The sequence below is a fragment of the Megalops cyprinoides genome, chromosome 2 (genome assembly GCF_013368585.1).
Source record: "Megalops cyprinoides isolate fMegCyp1 chromosome 2, fMegCyp1.pri, whole genome shotgun sequence".
Classification (NCBI taxonomy): domain Eukaryota; kingdom Metazoa; phylum Chordata; class Actinopteri; order Elopiformes; family Megalopidae; genus Megalops; species Megalops cyprinoides.
In genome coordinates this window covers 46,371,279-46,390,234 of record NC_050584.1, presented here as the reverse complement: position 1 = coordinate 46,390,234, position 18,956 = coordinate 46,371,279, and the positions used below count along the sequence as shown (strand labels likewise).

At 42.4% G+C, this 18,956-nt stretch overlaps 2 protein-coding genes across 2 annotated transcripts; one reads left to right on the top strand and one right to left on the bottom strand.

Moving 5' to 3' along the window:
• Positions 1 to 630: 630 nt before the first annotated feature.
• On the bottom strand, positions 631 to 8,951 carry dbt (dihydrolipoamide branched chain transacylase E2). The gene is made up of 11 exons (XM_036521408.1): positions 8,875 to 8,951; positions 7,419 to 7,536; positions 7,247 to 7,322; positions 6,073 to 6,254; positions 4,999 to 5,126; positions 3,478 to 3,733; positions 2,907 to 3,073; positions 2,632 to 2,709; positions 2,036 to 2,227; positions 1,841 to 1,912; positions 631 to 1,636 (listed from the first exon to the last, which is right to left on the bottom strand). Exons 1-11 carry the CDS (start codon positions 8,923 to 8,925, stop codon positions 1,469 to 1,471), a joined length of 1,488 nt encoding a protein of 495 aa, XP_036377301.1. The 5' UTR covers positions 8,926 to 8,951; the 3' UTR covers positions 631 to 1,468.
• Positions 8,952 to 10,332: 1,381 nt separating this feature from the next.
• rtca (RNA 3'-terminal phosphate cyclase) lies at positions 10,333 to 16,701 on the top strand. The gene is made up of 11 exons (XM_036521849.1): positions 10,333 to 10,747; positions 10,888 to 10,988; positions 11,763 to 11,906; positions 12,505 to 12,628; positions 12,943 to 13,001; positions 13,184 to 13,325; positions 13,778 to 13,899; positions 14,581 to 14,639; positions 15,240 to 15,334; positions 15,446 to 15,550; positions 16,124 to 16,701. Exons 1-11 carry the CDS (start codon positions 10,703 to 10,705, stop codon positions 16,220 to 16,222), a joined length of 1,095 nt encoding a protein of 364 aa, XP_036377742.1. The 5' UTR covers positions 10,333 to 10,702; the 3' UTR covers positions 16,223 to 16,701.
• Positions 16,702 to 18,956: the final 2,255 nt, after the last annotated feature.

Here is an 18,956-nt window from a genome sequence, read left to right as displayed (position 1 = left end):
AGTGTATCCTGTAAATACATTTATTTCAGCATAAAGAAACAGGTCGAGTTTTTCCAAAAATGTGCATTTACCATTTGAATTCGGTGTCCCGAATTAAAAAGAAATGTGCTGAAATTGCGCCCTCAAGCCACTTTTATTTCAAATTTAAGGAATGTCGACAGAATCGATGTTCATACCCCTCATCTCTTTCGGCAAAGCAGAGCTGCGCCCCTCTGACGATGAGTTATCTTTGTACGGGGGTGCTTGGTGTTTGCCCCCTTCTGCGTTTTTAATGTTGCGTCCAGCCTACGTCAGCACCCGAGTATCCTCTAATAGGCCGAAGCTTCATACAAATGGAGTATATGCCATTGCGTTTTCTACTTAGTCTTGTTAACAGAAGTTTCTTATTAACTTCAGAAATAACAAACAGAAGCAATATTTTCAAGAGCTCTTACACAACAGTTTAACTAACCTTTACATATATATTGTCACTGTTATGTTTTAAAGGAAGTAAAAAAAAAACGATTCATATTTAAGCACAGAGTCATGATAAGGTTTATTCCACATTACATTAAATGTGTATAACATCATGAATAAGAACAAACAACACCATCTCATACACACGTTTTATTAAAACCCTTTTTTGCTTTATTCCACACCAGAAAATCTGACCAGTGGCTGTAGGATATGAGGACTGGAAACCAATGTCACGGTCTCTGAAAACAGAGTCCCCTACACACCAGTAATACATACTAATTTCCCCACTATCCCAAATGACCTAGTTAAGTGTTCCATCATGAACTTTCTTTCCTTTAAAAATGTTAATGGCATATCCAGACATCATGGAAAACAATGGGCTCTACAGAAGAACAGCACTCTACAAAAGCAGCACCTTAGAAGACAAATTGATCAAAAGGAAACTAGAAATCAAACAACCAGAGTTGTTACATAAGCTTCTGTAAAGTGACCGTTGACATCCCTTGTTGCCATAGCTTTTCAACCGCATTCAGTGCGAAGTCGTGCCCTCCATCCATGATCCAACCCTTGGGACCGCGAAACCTTGTATTGTTCAGATGCTACCTCCTAGTGTTATGTGCATTCATCAAGTAGCAACTCCTGTCTTCCAGATTTCAGCTCCCTATTGTGGTTATGTGCCTTTTCCACATCCAATTGTTCTTCAAAGTTTAGCTTTTCGCAACCATTCTGTGTCAGTAAGTAAGGCAAAGACAAAGGAGAAGGGAACTCAAACTGAGCACAGAGGGGGGGAAAAAATGAAACACACCTGCTGCTATTTGTGTCACGTGACTGTAAATCCTATACTGCTGTGTCCTTGCAATGTGTGACCGATCCATGTCAACAGCAAGGGGAAGGATAAAGTAGAACAGTAAGTCACCAGATACAAGAATCCAGAAAGTCATTTTACACTGTTACATAATCACGGTCTCTGAAGTTTCACATCCGGGGGGGGGGTTTCAGAAGTGCTCTGTGCTCATTTGAGGTCCAGGACCATGGAGGCGGGGTTCTCCAGGTAAGCCTTCCACATGTTGGAGAAGCGGCACATGGTAGCTCCGTCGATGATCCGGTGATCTGCCGACCAGCTGACATTCATTATATGAGCTTTCACCACATCACCGCTGGAGTTAAACCTGGGCAGTACCTGGGGAGATTAGGGACAATGCAACATTAATACACAGTCTTGATAGCTGTATTAACACCAAAAAGCAACTGCTACGTATGAATATATGAAATAGTAACCTAGACATGGTGTCTCTGTAGATGGAATGCACTGTCAAAACTCAGGGGTTACCCTCATTCCATCTTTATGGGGAAGCCCTTAATTACATAATTATATTCCACAAACCTGGACTTTTCCCAGGGCTCCAATTGCCACCTCTGGGGGAAGGATCACTGGCTTTGCATATGTTCCTCCAATCTGACAGAAAAAAAGAATCCATAAATCATTTTTGAGAATACACTTCTTGATGTGTTCTGAGAGGCAGTGCACTCTTGCTCCTACCCCTCTCTCCCCACCAGATTCCAGGCCCCCTGCGCTCACCGAGCCAATGTTGGAGAGGGTGAAGGTTCCCCCCGTGAGGTCGGCAGTGCCCAGCTGCCCCGTGGCGCCCAGGGCCTGCAAACGGTTCAGCTCCATGGCGATGTCGAAGATGCTCAGCACCTGCACGTTCTTCACGTTGGGCACAAGCAGGCCCTGCGTCGTGTCCATGGCCAGGCCGATGTTGTGTGCTGCCTGGATTACCACAGAGAAAAGCAACCAGTGGTCACGTCCTTGAGAGTAACTGAGGATACAGAATTCCTCCCATCTCACCTTTCTGAAATATTTAATGGCAGACCAAAGATTACCCACTGTAGCTTAAGAGAAACATTAACTGTGCCGTTGACAGAAGTTATACTTCTAGTCATGATTCTAACAGGCAAATCTATTCTCAGCTATATGCTGTAATGAATTATACTTCCATGAGAAAATAACTTATCTGAACCCTAAAAGTAAGGCCTCAAGTGTGGAGAAGTGAAATAATTACATAATATAAAATTATGTAAGAAATAACAATACAACACCATCATCCTCAACATTTATTCCTAAACCATCAAGAATCTCTACGGTAAAACCTCTGTAACCTCCATTCACCTGACCTTGTAGGTGATGTTCTGGCAGCCCTCATCCACAGAGGCATTGAGGATCGGGAAGTGCAGCAGCCCCAGGGACGCCGCCTGTTCACACAAAAAATACTGTTACCATTCAACTGCAGACAACTGAAGATTCATCTACATTTGCTTAATCTCTAAGACAATAACAAAATCCTGCAACAACCATTGCCAGACCTACACAGGTCTCATTGCCTACTTTGATCTTCACAAGTGAGTACTTGACAGGAGGTTCTATGGGAAGGGCTTCCTGTCTTGCTTACCTTAATGAAGAAAGGCATGTAGCTGAGTTTGACACCACGCGACTCCGCCAGGTCCTTCAGCTCGGAGCGCAGGCGCACCAGCTGCGTCAGGTCCACCTCGTCGCAGTAGCCAAAGTGCGGGATCTTCAAGGCCGCGCTCATGGTTTTCACCATGGCTTTGTGGAAACCTGTTTACCCCAGGGGTCAAAACGACAGTAATACTACACAGAATATCTGATGTTGACTCATACGGAAGCCAAAGACGCGTGACATGCTTTTTCTCAAAGCTGGGGAGGCAGTGCAGCAGAGTGGTTTGATTCCTCGCTGGGGTGCTGCTGTTGTACCCTTGGGCAAGGTACTAAACCCACTGCCTCAGTAAATATCCAGCTGTATAAGTGAATAACACATCTTCAGCTGTAACCTATGTAAGCTGCTCTGGATAAAAGTGTCTGCCAATAATGTAATATAAAGTAATGACTGATCCACTGTGTTTGGGACTCTGAAACAAGCCACCAAAAAGAGAGACACCAGAGTCCAGAAGACATGCAAGTGCTTTTCAGACTGATTCTGCGACCAGTGGAGCCTCTCTCACCTTTGAGAGGCTCAGTATGGTCCTTGCCAGTGAACACCGGTCTCGGGGCCACTGGTCGGGGGGCACTTGGTGGGGGCACCTTGTCTTTAGGCTTGGCGGGAGGGGGAGCCGCTGCTGCAGCGGGAGGGGGCGGCTGAATCTCCTGGAACGGGGAGGGGGGCAGGATGGCCCCCGTCTGTTTGGCCAGGTAGTTGAGGATGTCCTCCTTCAGGATGCGCCCGTCCTTCCCCGTCCCCACCACCTCGCTCAGTTTAATCTGCAGAGGGACAAAGCTGGAGGTGACTTCAACAGAAGGGTGATTGGACGTAGATATGGATGACAGCTGCCGTTTGCTTCAGTTTCATTTGTTCCAGGCATTCCCCTCACTCCCTCATATTAGACATAACCACTGTTAAGACAATGTTTTTCTGTCTCACAACAGAAATGTAGCATGATTTGAGCTTTATCAGATGAACAGCTTACTTTTACATGCTTATAAAACTTAAAATTTTTACATTGGGGGCTATCTACTGATCTTATCTCTAATTTGAGGAAGAGCTATCTACATTTACACATTAACATACAACCGTAAGCATCGGAATACAGAAAGTATGAGTCAGTAAAAGTGGTAGGTTCAGCAGACTCAAGCTGTAGCCTCTTGATCAGTGATCTGAACTCCTCACTGAAGAGACTGGAAAGAAACAAAAGGAAGCCATTCTCTTTTGAATAGCATTCCAGAGATTATTGCCCAACTCTGTCCTGGGATTTAGGGTCCTGTCCTAAACCCTGCACTCCTCTCCGCGTCCAGCCCAACCCCCCACACAGACCCCACGGGGAGTCATAGCAACAGGACCTCAATGGTGGGCAGGGGAAGGCTGCTCAGATTTAACACCTCAGTTTTGTTTTTTTTTTGTTTTTTTTATGCCCAGTGCAGGAGGGGGGAATTTAACTGGCCTTCAATGAGAACAGCTTTGACAAACAGTGCCATCCATCACAACCCTCTTCATTGTTGTGTCCCTACCAGCCTAGCAACTCCTGGCCCCTTCCCCAGGAGTTTACAACCACTGATGACAATCTGCAGTAGCTATCCTTCCCTGCTGCCCTCACACTCCGTACTACTATACAACACACACACCACTGCCGCACATACCATGCACCTGAACTCTGCTACCAGTGTGGGTCAGGTGTTTGGTTTGGTCACAACATTGTGTCATTAAAAGCTACTATTTTGCAGGGTTGATTTTGCATGTGCTTATTAACTATGAATATCTATGCTTTTGAGGGCTGAAGAGAGGAGAGGCTGGGTAATGAGCCACAGAGAGCATAATACATACAAGCATAAGTCACTTCTGTCTCAGAATATACATGTATACAGATAAAAGTGTAGGTAGAGGTGTGTGTGTGTGTGTGTGTCTACATGTTCATGCACTAAAGAGATCTTGAACCCGGGGTGAGGTATAGCTGTATATCAGTGCATGTTTGTGTTCTATGGACAGCTCGGGGCACTGTATGGTGGTGCACAGTCTCTGAAGATTAACCCACATTATTCTCCATGGCTAGGCGTCGGACCGCTGGTGTGGCCTGGGTCTTGTGTCCTTTGATTTGTTGGTGGGTGTGTTCATCTTGTGCCATTGCTGGTGTCTCCACTACATCCTCTTCTGGGGCTACCTCTAAAGGGACAATAGCAATATTACAATGAATGAAAAAAATGGAGCAAAAGAGCAAACCAGTTCAGTCAGGGGGGCCCAGAGTGAGACGGGTGTGCAGGGCTCATGATCGAAAGGTTGATGGTTTGATTGCCTACTGAAGCACTGCTGTTGGGGCACTACTGTTGTACCTTTGGGCAACATACTTAACTCACAATTGCCTCAGTAAATGTCCAACTGAATACAGATAAAATTTTAACCTATGGAAGTTGCTCTGGATAATCTGGAAAATAGCATCTGCTAATTGACAATAATGTAATGTAAAGTAATGGACAGAGTAACTTATCACCACTATCCTGCCCTGTGTGCTGGGGAGTGCTAAAATCTGCAGGAGACATCTGGGGACACAACAGAAAAATACAAAAAAACTCTAGCATTGTTCTGTAATGCCTCAAATCACTAAGAGTGAAGGAGAGCACTCCAAAGCCACTTTACATGCCTTCACACGCCCCTTCTCTCTCAGTCCCTGTGTACACCACTCCAATGTGGGCAAACTTTTCTCTAAATCTTAGATCCCGGAAAAGACAGGATGGGAACAGCTGCAACCACCCAGCAATCAGACAACTTCAACCTGCAGCGTGTTGTACTACAAGACCAGAAGGTGAAGATAGGAGGGGAGCAGTATACAGCTACTTCCACAGCAGCTGTAAGAGAACTTCATCAGACCATTCTTTTCTCTCTGTCATTCTCCTACATGTCTCCATTTTGACTGTTGTGGTAAGATCTATAACCTATCAGAGCCTCCACAACCTTACACTGCCACACCACTCCATGGTGTACTATGGTGAATAAGAGTGCAATTTAATTTAATACTAAGACTGAAGACTTCATAAGACATTTTCAAACGATTATATCCATGGTTAAACAGTAAGATATGATATAAGAAATACCCAGTGAGCAGCGCGCCTACCTTGGCCTGCATCAGTTTCAATGTCGACAAGGGGGGTGCCCACCAGTGCAATGGAGTCAACATCATAGTAGAGCTTACGGATTATACCATCATAGCGGCTGGTGATGGTGACTGAAGCCTTGTCACTCTGTACCTCACAGATGCTGTCAAACTGGGACACCTTGTCACCCTCCTTCACATACCTGGGGCAAAGATGAGCAAAGAGATTTTTCATACAAGTCAGTCTATAAGCCATTAAAATACACAAGGAGCAAACATAAAGTAAAGCAATTAATCCAACCCCAAGGAAAACCTGCTGGCACTGACACTCCTCTGAGTAGCTCTGTTTATAGTTACCTTTGCAGGAAAAATGACATTAGCAGAATTATTAAAAATTATGTTGTAGGAAACATCACAATTGTGTCAAATGTATAAATGCTCTGTTGTACAACACAAGGTAAACACGGGAAAACTTTAGGAGTAGAAGCAAATGAGACACACTCAAGAGAAGAGTGGTTTATGGCGCCCTCTGCTGGCTCTAGATGGTGTGGACATGATGTCCTAATTCAAAGCACTTTGGTAATATGGCCACAGTATAACAGATTTTACATACCAACTGATAATGCATACTAATTAAATTAAGTAAGGAATACACACTGATGACTGTGAAGTTATAAACAAAGAATTCATAGTAAAGGTATTTATCAGCAGTATAACAACCAGGCTAAAAAACTGTTTGCTGCATAAGAAGAGCCTGGTCCTGATCAGCATATACAGTTAGCTAGGGGATGAAGTCTAAATAGTTACCAGACAAAACTCAAATAAAAAAAATACATATTAAGAAAAAGGTTGTAATATTTCCTGAGTATGATAAAAAAAAGGTCTCAAAGTTGTCTGCAATTTTAGCCATGGGCTTACCACTTGTACAGCATAACACACATAGGGATGTGCCCTACAAGCGAGACAACAAAAACAAAATCATTTGGGTATTTCCCAAAACAGTCATCTCTGAGAGGGAACAGAAACCATGTGTTTTTCAAAGAACAATTTTAAGACATATTTTAATACATAATACAGGGCTGTCAAACGTCCATTTTCTCTGGGTGGTGCCATATAAATTACGTGCATTTAAAATAAATTTTGTGAGGACTGAAATTTAACTCGCTGGCTTAGTTTTAAGAAAACAAAAACATACCACTCTTTCACTGTCACCTCCATGATTCCCTCCCCGATGTCTGACAGTTTGAATTGTAAAATTGGTCCTGTTTTGACTGCAAACACAAATGGAGATATTACAAAGTTAACCAGAGAAGTATCCCTTTCATAACCATACAACATGGCTCTCATAACAGCGAAAGCCTACTCACCATAGCTTGTTCTAAAAAACCTATACTGCTGGTTGATGCTGTGAGTTGAGTGGTGCAGCGTGTATTCTGGGCGAACCGCCTGGACCCTGGAACAGCGTTTATAGTGGTGTGCAACAAGCTGCAAGGAAGACGACGAACATTGCACAATCACACAGCAAAACTGGCACACTGTGTCTGGAGAGCTGACACATAAATGTTATCAACCTAGCTTCTGTTGGTTCAAAAGCAGGAGCACCCACACTATGGCAGTCTGATTATACATGTGTACATATAAAGATAATTTCTTTTTAACAGTCAGGGGCTCCCCATGATGGCAGGGACATCCCCCATACTGTCTACCATTACACAACACTGAAAGGACAGCAATTATACTAATTTGCAGAATTAATCAGCAAATGAAAAAGTTTTTAAAAGGAGGCCCTGTGTGAATGCAACATTACTGCTGTGAAGAGTATTGACTGAAAAGCTGCTGTGATTTCTGCTGTGCCTGCAGCTGTGATTGCAGCTTCGTTTCTTTTGAAAAGTGTCTTTCTACCAAAAGATAGATCTCCACAGGACAGTGGAGTTTTTACAGTACCAATCAAAGGTGATTTGCCAATAATAAATACTTCATAACATTCGATGATGCCCACCCTTACCCCACTACGAAAGCCCTTTAATATTTTTTAATTTAATATATACAAGATTATTGGTTTCGTGATGCATGTTCCAAACAAAGTCTTGTTTCATGACCAGCCGCCTAATTAGTTAACTAGTCTGCCAGACAATGAGCTAGTTTCCATCACAGTTTAAAACTTGAGAACTAAGCAGAGCTAAGACAAATTAGTCTGCAATCTGTCTTGGCGAACCACCAACTAACTGCATATACTCATGAAACCGTGATTGCTGTCCAGCGCAGCTAGGAAGATACGAATTTACTTGTGGGGACTTCCTTGTACATGGCTAGCTGAGTGCATTAAGATGAGAAAATGCAAGTTTCCGCATGCACGTTTTATAGCTACCCAACTTCCTTAAAGATATCACTGCCTAGCCAGGTATTTGCCTGCTGGCTGGGGTTACTGGCTTTGGTAAGCAACATAGCCGACCCCAAATCGACAACATGAAGCTAACTTAGTGATTTTAATGCATAGCTAGCCAGCTAGTTTCATAACTACCTAAACTAACTGAATAGTTTCTGTGACTTAATGAACAACGCAACTCTTTAACACAGACGAAGCTACCTAACAGGATAACCTTTACCAAAACAGTCGGAGTGGCAGCTAGCGAACAAACTGGTTCTTGAAGCTTGCCAACCGGACAGCTAATTAGCCGGCTAACACCAGCTGGGTATTTTCAGGCGCTTTCTTTTAGGGCTTTTGCGTGGACTGTCACGCAGTTCTTCACATCGCAGCGTAAGTGACAAATTCATGGAACACTACTACAAGAGAAGATGCCCCATGCAAGCACAGAATCTTACCAATCGTCTCATAAGAGTGAATGAACCTCTCAACGTTGTAACTGCAGCCATCTTTATTCCCAATTCTTCTTCGGCCGGATCTGACGAACAGTTCACGCCCCTCTTCGACAACCAACAAGAACGCAAGCTGTGAAGGACAGACACCGCACTGTGTCGGAGACGTTTTATCACAAAGACAGCTAGAGGGCGAAATGCTACTTCGTGTTTATGGAAAAAAATTGTCTGATATTTTGGGAGGTATTAAACTTCCATGATTGGTGAGTGACAATAGCGGTCCACTTCAAAATGTTCTATAAACGGGAAACTAATGCCAGATTATGAGGCTACACACAAAATCTGCAGCATTGACCATGGCATACACGCTTCCCACTATAAACGATTGACGAATTATTACATCTACACTTATTTACACGTATATAAATATAAAACATATATAAAATTCAAAATAATGACGTAACAGGTTGACACAGCGGCCCATTTAGGCTAATTGATATAACACGAGAAGTGGGGGCCGGGACAAATCAAATATTTGACTGACCCCCTAAATCAGTTTCTTGGAAAATGAATATGAACAATCTCATGTCATACAATGCAAATTTTAGAAAATTTTCATAAAAAATTTGCGTGATATCACCTTCGTGTATTCATTACTCGCAATCAGAGAGCTTTGCCCTATGGAGTCATGAATAGCATCTTTGACATCTGGCATGCTACCAGAATAAGGATTATAGATCTTTATTAGGAATATGTATATTCATGACATTTTAGCACCACTGAACCAAATATGACATTCAACATAAATATTTCTATCATTTCCAACAATTGTGACATTTTACATAATGCCAGACTGCAATATCCACAGATCTTCCTGTAAAAAGGAAAGTTGAGCTGTGCAAATATTATTTTTATATTTACATCATAATTGTATGACTTAGGCTACATTACTGATTATTAACAGTTTGATTTCAAAAGGCATTGTGTATTGTAACATATATTTTATTGTTTGTTTATTTTTGTTGAAAAGAAATTTAAATTCTAAAGGTCTAAATTAAATTCTTTAATTTAGACCTAAGGAACAAAAGTGATCTAATTAACCAATGTAGTGTACTCTATTCTGAGTCTTGTTGTGGTAATGTTTTGCATACTCTCCTAAACTACACCTAAATTCAACAAGCATTGAATCCGAAAAGTTGATCAGGAAATCGTAGCTAACAACGACAGACTCGTTAGCACAATACAGACTCATTAACTAAGACGCCCCTCTCAAAGACATAACCCTCTGTGCCAGAGCAGTTATGAGGATTTTCTGGTCGCTCCATTATTGTCGGCACCAGGTCTGGCGTCTGGCGAGCTTTTCAGATGAATGAAAGTCCTTTCTTCTAACTTTCTCACACAATGCGCTGAAAACAGTGCTTTGCTGCTGCGCATGTCTGCGCGTGAACAGACGCAGTTTGCTGACCAACTGCTGCTAGTCTCCGAAATCCATTTATTCTCAACTGGTGAATCGGGTGACGGAGTGTGTAGAATACGTGTTTGTAACTTCTAGACGAGCGCACGATTTTATGTTAAGTGATAATACATATTGTATCGGTTAAAGAGACTGAGTGTAGTGATTGGTGTGAAGTTCGCGGTTGGTTTAGTATTGTTTCTGCTCAACCGCCGGTCAGCATTATCGCAATTCCATTACTAACAAACGCTGCGGAAGGTTTGTGCTGAGGTATCTGCTGAGAATAGTTTTTTCACATTGTTAGGAAAAGCTATTCCACAGTTCTCGGCATTATTGTTTAATTTCAGAATTAAACAAGGTGAAATAATTTCCTTGTTAAAAATGGCTGCAACAACGTTCGAAATGGACGGAAGTGTAATGGAGGGGGTGAGTAGCTAGCTAGTTCGTTAGCCATCACTTTTCATATTCTAGGCTAGCCATTTTAATGATTTAAGTAATTAACTATTGTTTTACAGATTTGTTGCTAAATCCTTACAGTTTTTGAATGATATTTTCTTTTCTATCAGGGGGGTCAGATATTGAGAGTGTCCGCTGCACTGAGTTGCATCCATGGCGCCTCTATCAGAATAAACAAAATCCGAGCAGGTAGAAGTACACCAGGATTAAGGTAATTAAAATGATTTTAAAATATATTTCTGTCGAAATTCTGACGACTTGCATTTATTCCTATCGTGGCAGTTGTACAGAAGATGGGAGCCGATTTCTAGTTCGTGGAACAGACACCGATAAGCTAAGCGCTTCACCAGACAACTTGAGTGAATGAGAAACAAAGCGAAGTTGATTTGCTGGGAGTTCTTTTTTCCCCCATTTAGATAGCCAGCTACTTCAGACTCGACTACAATTTAGCAAACTCGCGGAGCGACCGTACGTCAGCTTCATCACGAACATTGTTTTGATTTAGCTGAGTCATTGTGTTTTGTAGCATTTATATATGCAAAACTAAGTCTTTGTACATTTTTGAGATCATGTGATCCTTTGTTAGTTAGCTGGTTAGCTAGCTAGCTATCGCAAGCACATGGCTACTCTTCATTTCTCAGTTTAAGATGTAGAAGTAGCAATGTTTTTCGCTGTTAGTCATATTTATATAGTTATCTGTATTTAAGGTTACTATATAAATTCAAACTCTTATTTGATATTTGTTTACTGTCTGTCAAACTTTTATATCCACAAGCGTGTTCTTGTTGAGAATACAAAATGTAAACAGAAAAGGAAACAATGATTGTTATCTATTTGAATTTTTAGAATGTTTAATAATGTCTGTAACGTCCTCAGAACATATTGTGACAATAAAATATAACAATTTGCTTCTAAACAAGTTTGAATGGGATGAGTGAGCCTTCAGACTTTCTTTTGATTGCGCTCCCCCCTTTAATCTCCTCAGGCCTCAGCATCTGTCAGGGTTGGAGCTGCTGAGGGACATGAGTGGGGGAAATCTGGAGGGTGCCATCGTCGGATCTACAGAAATCACACTGACCCCTGGCAAAATTAAGGGTGGGAATCACATTGCAGACACCCAGACTGCGGGGTAAGGCTGCCCATCCAATGCATTCTGACAAGGATTTAGTATAATACCTCATTAACCTTAGTTGGCATGCACTACTGTGTCACCTTCAGACTGGACTCATTTTATTTTACCAAATGTCAGATTTTTTGAAATACAGATTTGTTCATGTATGTCTGACTATAAGTTGGCATATGATATTGATGAATTAACAGGTCCCAAATAAGCAGCTTCTGTGGTCAGGCATTGTTGGTTGATCAGTTCAGAGCTACACGATGGGCCAGTACCCAATGGCTTATATGTAGTTTGGTTGATGGTGATGGATTTCTGAAAGAAAATGACTCATCAGGATAATGAAAAGATGCAGAAAACATGGCCACCTCACTACAGCACACTAACAGGAGGTTGTGTAATAACTTTCAAGCTACTCCTTGGAAGACTGGATGAATCTTTGATTTTCTAAAGGCTTATCGGTTCATTAATGCAGAGGTATGCTTATGGTGGACTTCCCGGCACACCTGTTGAGGTTGGGGGGGTTCAGGATGCTGTGGTCTAGAATGTTCCACACTGCCTTTTGATGTGCGCAGACTGCTGTATCTCTGTCTTCCTCTGTGTTCTGCAGGAGCGTGGGATTGCTGATGCAGGTGTCCCTGCCATGTGCACTGTTTTCTGACGGCCCCTCTGAGCTCTGTCTGAAGGGTGGCACGAATGCAGAGATGGCTCCCCAGATTGACTACACCATGAAGGTAAGGCAAACGTAAGACAGTGCTCTGTGAAGATGTTTGCTGGTACCACACAATGTTTGGTGGTTCATGGACATTATATATGGTGCCTGAAGAGTATCCACTCGAATAGGCTGAAAAACACATTACAAGTATTCTGGGTCTGGGTGGGTTAGAGATTCAGAAAATAATAGGAGGCAGCCCTTCCCTGTTTGCCAGAGACATTTTGTTCTTTTTTTCGTCAACTTGTATATCAGACTCAGTCTTAATCTAAAATGTATCTGGCTTGCTTTTGATCGTTGCTGCAGAATCTGACTGATTGTTGAAATGCTCTTTAGGTGTTCAAGCCCATTGTGGAGAAATTCGGAGTGCATTTTGACTGTGATCTCAGAATGAGGTAAAGGCTTGTGTTGTTTTTGGAAGCAGGGCACTTTGTCAACATAAATACTGTGGTCTTAGAATTTTGCTGTTGCACAAATGCAAGATTGTCATGATTTGTCACTTTTCAGCTGGGGTATAAAAAATGACCTCAATCTGTTATTAGAGTTAATATTGTTTTTTTTCCTTGGTCTTGGACAGAGGGTACTATCCCAAAGGTGGAGGTGAGGTGGTGGTGAAAGCCAACCCCGTTAAGGAGCTGAGTCCCATCAGCATGACAGAGAGGGGAAACATCACCAAGATCTATGGCAGGGCCTTTGTGGCAGGCGTGCTGCCGTTCAAGGTAACCCAAACGACCTGAGGGTTCAGGCACAAATGTGAACCAGTCACTAATCTTGAATGAATAAACTAGCACTGAGTTTGACTTTTTATTTTGTTTATTTTTTACCTCTGAGTGGTGCAGGCCTAGTTCTAGAACATAAAGTAGATATGAACTTTGGTGTTTTGTTGCTTAAAAGTTTTAATAATCTATGTATGTTTGATGTGTACAAGTCTACAGTAGATGGCTTAAATCTGAAACTGGTTTAGATGAGTTCGACATGATTTACCTAAATTAACCCCATGTCAGTGGCATATTTGTACAAGGCTAAATCTGGGCTAAATAAGGGGGATTGGGGTCCTCAGTTCCAGAATTGGACTACCCTGTTGTATTCCAGCTTTCATGAGAGGCTAGAAAGAACAGTATTTACTTGAAAGGGTGCAAGGATGAAAAATGTCTGTTGGCTGTCTCCTCAGCTTGCGAAGGACATGTCGACAGCAGCCGTGCGGACCATCAGGAAGGAGATCAAGGACTTGTACATCAACATCCAGGCCTTGCAGGAAAAGGACAAAGCCTGCGGCAATGGCAATGGAATCATGTAAGCTCATTCTCCCACCCACTCAAAAGCCTCTTCCCAAGCCTCCTTTTCTTTCATTAGTTTAGCGTTGTTAAACCATTTATTTGATGTAAAATTGGTATGCACGTAGTGGTATGCACCAGACCAGTTAGGACTGGTAATTTGATAAATACAATATCCAGACAAAAGGTGTGCAATAGGAGTCCTAAGCAGTGGCAATACAGTTTTGTTATACTATGACTTGGAGAGCTCTATATGTTCCTGTCTGCTTCTTACCCCAAAACACCATTAAGTTGTACTGGCCTACAGGTCCAGTTGTCAGCAGCAGACAGACCACTCCCTTTGTTTTCTGACACGTTCCCTACAGCAAATGTGCCGGTGTAACAAGGCCTTTAAAAACCAGCCTGCTGCCAACACAATGGCTTTGATTTCTTGCCCTCTTTGTTTCCCGGCGACTGAGGAAGGAATCCTCTAATGTTTTTGATGAGGTTTTCCCCTGCTCAGAGGTGAAGATGCTGTTATTGAGTTTCAAAGCGTGTGTTTGTATGTGTTTGTGTGTGTGTGTGTGTGTGTGTTGTGTTGTGTTGTGTTGTGTTGTGTTGTGTTGTGTTGTGTTGTGGTCCGCTACCTCCCGTGAGGGTGTCTTCCCTTGATAGCTTTGTGAATGACATCACCATTGTTCTCTTTCTCCTCCCTGTAAAGTATTATTGCAGAGTCTTCCACTGGCTGCATATTTGCTGGCTCCTCCTTAGGCAAGAAAGGTGAGTCCCACTATTTGCGTGGCCCCTGCTTGTGTTGGTGTTTACCTGTGACATCTCCTGGGCAGAGGATGTATGCTTCACCCCTGTTAATATGGAGGATACAGTGTTGCTACCCCTGTTTCCATAAGGGTAGTGTGCAGTCATACCCACTAGAGGGCACTGCATGCCATAGAAACAGGAAGCTGCATTGCCCTCAGCTTATGTCTCTGAGGAGGTGATGTAAGGTCTAATTTAGTGGAGACAGGCTGGGTCGTGCTGAGTCTGGAGAAGGCAGTGTTTATGTGAACAATCATGCTTATTTAAGGGGTTATTGTTCCCTATTTGCGGTCTGTTACAGTATCTTCTCAAATGACGGCATTAAAAATGAGGTTTCAAATGCTTGCTCATCACAAGTGCAGATGTATTTCAAAATGTTTTTTTTTCCCTTATCTCTTCTGATGAGGTTATTTAGAGTGCACCAAGCCTACATTTGTGGTACTTCAATGTGTGATTCGTATTCTTTATCAGCTTACGTACTATCACTCAGTGAAGTAGTGAATGGTGGGATTGTGTCAACGTGCGTGTAGCCTGACCGTTACTGTTCTCCCGTGCTGTGCTCAGGGGTGTATGCAGACAAGGTCGGGATGGAGGCTGCCGAGATGCTACTAAGGAACATCAGACACAATGGCTGTGTGGACGAGTTCCTACAGGACCAGGTCAGACGTCCAAACATGCTGCCTCTGAGGACCACATGCACGCACGCACGCACACACAAACTTGTATGTTACAGACCTTTTCTGAAGCTGGCATTTCTCTTCCTCCGGCAGCTCATCATCTTTATGGCACTGGCAAAGGGCACATCTAGAATCCGGACCGGACCCCTCACCCTGCACACGCAGACTGCCATCCATGTGGCTGAGCAGCTCACCAAGGTGGGTTTAGACCTGGTGTCAGCAAATGTAATGAATACGTTTATTTATTTTCTCATTATTTTCCAATAGACAAACACTTGAAGGAATTCCATAGTTCACTTTTTGGAAACAGTATTGGAAAGTGTTTTCATACAATAAACAAACATATATGGAACATTAAAAAATCCACACACATGCAAACAGTTACAGAAAGGTAGGGGAAAAACAAACAAGAAAAAACAAAAAAATTAAAACCCACATAACCAGCTCTTTTGGATACAATAGACCACAGTAAATGTATTGACCTAGTATATCATGGTAAGTACTTGGTGCTTGGCAGCACCAGCTGTGAGGAATCGGTCATGGGCAGGCATGTTAAAAGTGCTAATGTGTAGCTTTTGTCTTGCCTTTTTCTTGATTTTAAATTCAGCCTGTTATCTCTTCCTGCATCTTGGCTGTAGCTGGAAAGAGTGATTACTGTCTTTTTTTGTGAGTTAAGTGTGCTTAGACCAGAATTTATAATAGTTGTCATATATTGTGAATATTTGTCATTGTACTTTGCTGACCCTTCTTTGTTCTGTGACTTTGTTACAGGCCAAGTTTGTAGTGACCAAGGCAGAGGACGAACTCTCCAACAGCGACACCTTCATCATTGAGTGCCAGGGAGCAGGTGTCACCAACCCCAACTTCTAGCCATCCCTTACCCCACCCGTCGGCCTTGCCTTCCGCTGTCACAGAACGGGGTCACCTGAGCGCCTCTGATGACAGAAGGACTGTAGCAGAAACACTACTGTGATGTAACTGGTTTGTAAACTCAAGCTGGAAGAGTGAAGAGCAAAGGACATGCAGCTGCATTAATTCCGGGCTTTTTTTTTCTCCCTCTCCCCCGTATTATTTGAACAAATGCCTTGAAAGCCAGCCATCCAAAACCCCCAACGGCTTGCGTTAATTACCGTTACCCTCTTAGCTTGTGTTACTCAGGGTATTGCCTTATGCTGTAATAAAACTATTCTTTGAATTTCACTGTGAACTGTTTGTTCTACTACAGCACCTCACCGTAAAGTGGGAACAGTAGCCATAATCGGAGATCTGGGAATTTTTTTATTTTTTTTGGAAATGGCCACCTCTTTCATTCATTTGTCACAAGACCCCCGTTGAATCAGCAAAACTCCATTAGTACGTACTTACACACATCTCTGTGGTAGTATGTCCTTGTAAATATTCATTGTCAGAAAAGGTTGAAATGTCAGTTAGCCTTTATGCCCCCCCACCCCACCCCCCAGAACTAATGCTATTTTATAGCAGTAATGCCACATGTGAGCAAAGTACTTTACTCCTGTATAGTAGGAATAAAAGAAATTTCTTTTGCCTCGAGCAATCCTCCCATACTTTCAAATGGGCAAAGATGGCAACGTAGGACCCATCCCAATGACCATTTTTAAATTTTGCATTGCTTCTTCTCAAACTGGATCATATCTTTGTAGCAGTGTTATGTTTTTCACTTACTTGTTTACATTTGTTAATGTATCCCCAAATCCTCTGCATTGCATCCATTTTTGGTTGGAAAGTACAGAGATTCTTTGCAGAAAGAGCTGCCATGGAGGGATTACGCCAGTAATTTCATTTGGGAAGCCTGAATCCCATCAAATGAGAGGGATCCAGGTCAATTCCTTTCAGGCTTGGTGTTTATCACTTATTTGCAGTTGTTTCCTCGCTCTGCCGGTTGTGACAGCAGAGTACAGCTGTGAGTGTGAACGACTGGGAAGTGAAGCTTTTCTTTGTCACGATTCTCATCTTTGTTGTATTAGAAATGGCAAATGCACACCATTACGTATTTGCTTTTGAAATATGAGGCATAAACTCTACTTCCATTGTCTACAAATCAGTATCATATTGGGGGTACTATTAGCTTTTTTGAGGTTCACGCAGTTCCTTCTGTTCTCAACCTAAATTATGTGATCTAAAGCGGAATTTCCTGTGCTGTGAAACATTTTTTCCATCTATAAGGAAATCGGAGGTTTGGTCACAGCCGTTGACTTCTGCTTGAATCTACATTTTTGTGCACAGGGAAGTGGGGTAGTGTTGTTTTCTTATGAATGATCTCATTTTTCCTGCTGACGTAATTCTGCCTGCCACCAGTGATCTCATGGTTCTCTCCCCAGGCCTGGTCAGTGGCAGCTGATTAAGAGGTTCTTAGTGTGCTAATTAAGGCTTAGAAGAGATGGAATTAGCTTTGCAAATCTGCCTGGAAATCAAAAGGTGATTCCTGGGAAGTGAGGTTCTAGAATCTGGTAAGGCTTACACAAGTCCTGGCATTAATGCATTTTTGTTTTGTTACTACTTCCCTGATTTCATCTCTGCATGTTCTACATATTAAATATAAAAATATAATGAAAGGCAACTACATACTAACCCCTAATAGCAGTATCGTACTGTAAAAATTTCCCTGTAGGGTAAAGAAAGGAAGTAGCACTGTGACGGTCTTTAGCTTATTATTTATTTGGTTCCTCATCTTTGTGCCCTTGCATCAGCAGATGCCTCGAACAAAAAGAAAAAGACTGCCTCTGCCTCATTGAATGAGTATAGGAGGACTGTTGGGGCTGGCCTAGTGGGGGGGTGGGGAATTGAGAATTGAGGGGAGGGGGCAGACCGATATTGTTCAAGGGCCAATGAGTAATCTGTGCTGGGAAGTGGGTGTTACCACTTGGCTCTTTTCAATATCCTGTCATTCAGAGCGGTCTGTCATGCACATCTGTTGCTGCCGTAGTACAGAAAGGATTCAATAAAAGGCATTTAAACTAATCCTTCCAAAAAATACAATAGTGTCACTGCATTTAATCAATTAGAAACAACAAAAACAGTTTTCAGATTTGTACAACCAGAAAGCATATTAATGCAATTATTCCATACTAATGGAAAGAATGAATTATTTAAAAATTCATGCCAGGAAGTCTTGTTTTGTCACAATATTTTCCGTTTAATACACGTTACATTGAAATGGTACTGTAGGATTCAAAACTAATTCCATAACAGGGCCTTTGCCTAAAGCCCTGTGTAATTCCTCTCAGTATTGTAAATTAAAACCAGAACAGCAGTAGTACAGAAACAGCATGCAATGCAATCAGTCCAATCTTTCTTTTGAACAGCCTGGACACCTGGCTGTGTTCTAAAGGCTATTATGTAATGCAGGATTGTATCAGTCATGGTCTCATGTCCCTGTCCCTCCCCTTTCCCCTTGTGTCTCCACCCATGCTCAGCTGCCATCCTCTGAGCTCACAGTCCCCCCTCCCTCACACGCTCACATAACCAACAATCCTGCTCTGATCCAGAGGGAGGTCAGAGATGACAGTATTTGGTCTTCCACATTTCAAATAATGCGTCTCTTCATTCTCTCTTCACAGTCAGGAAGAGTACATAGCAACACCCC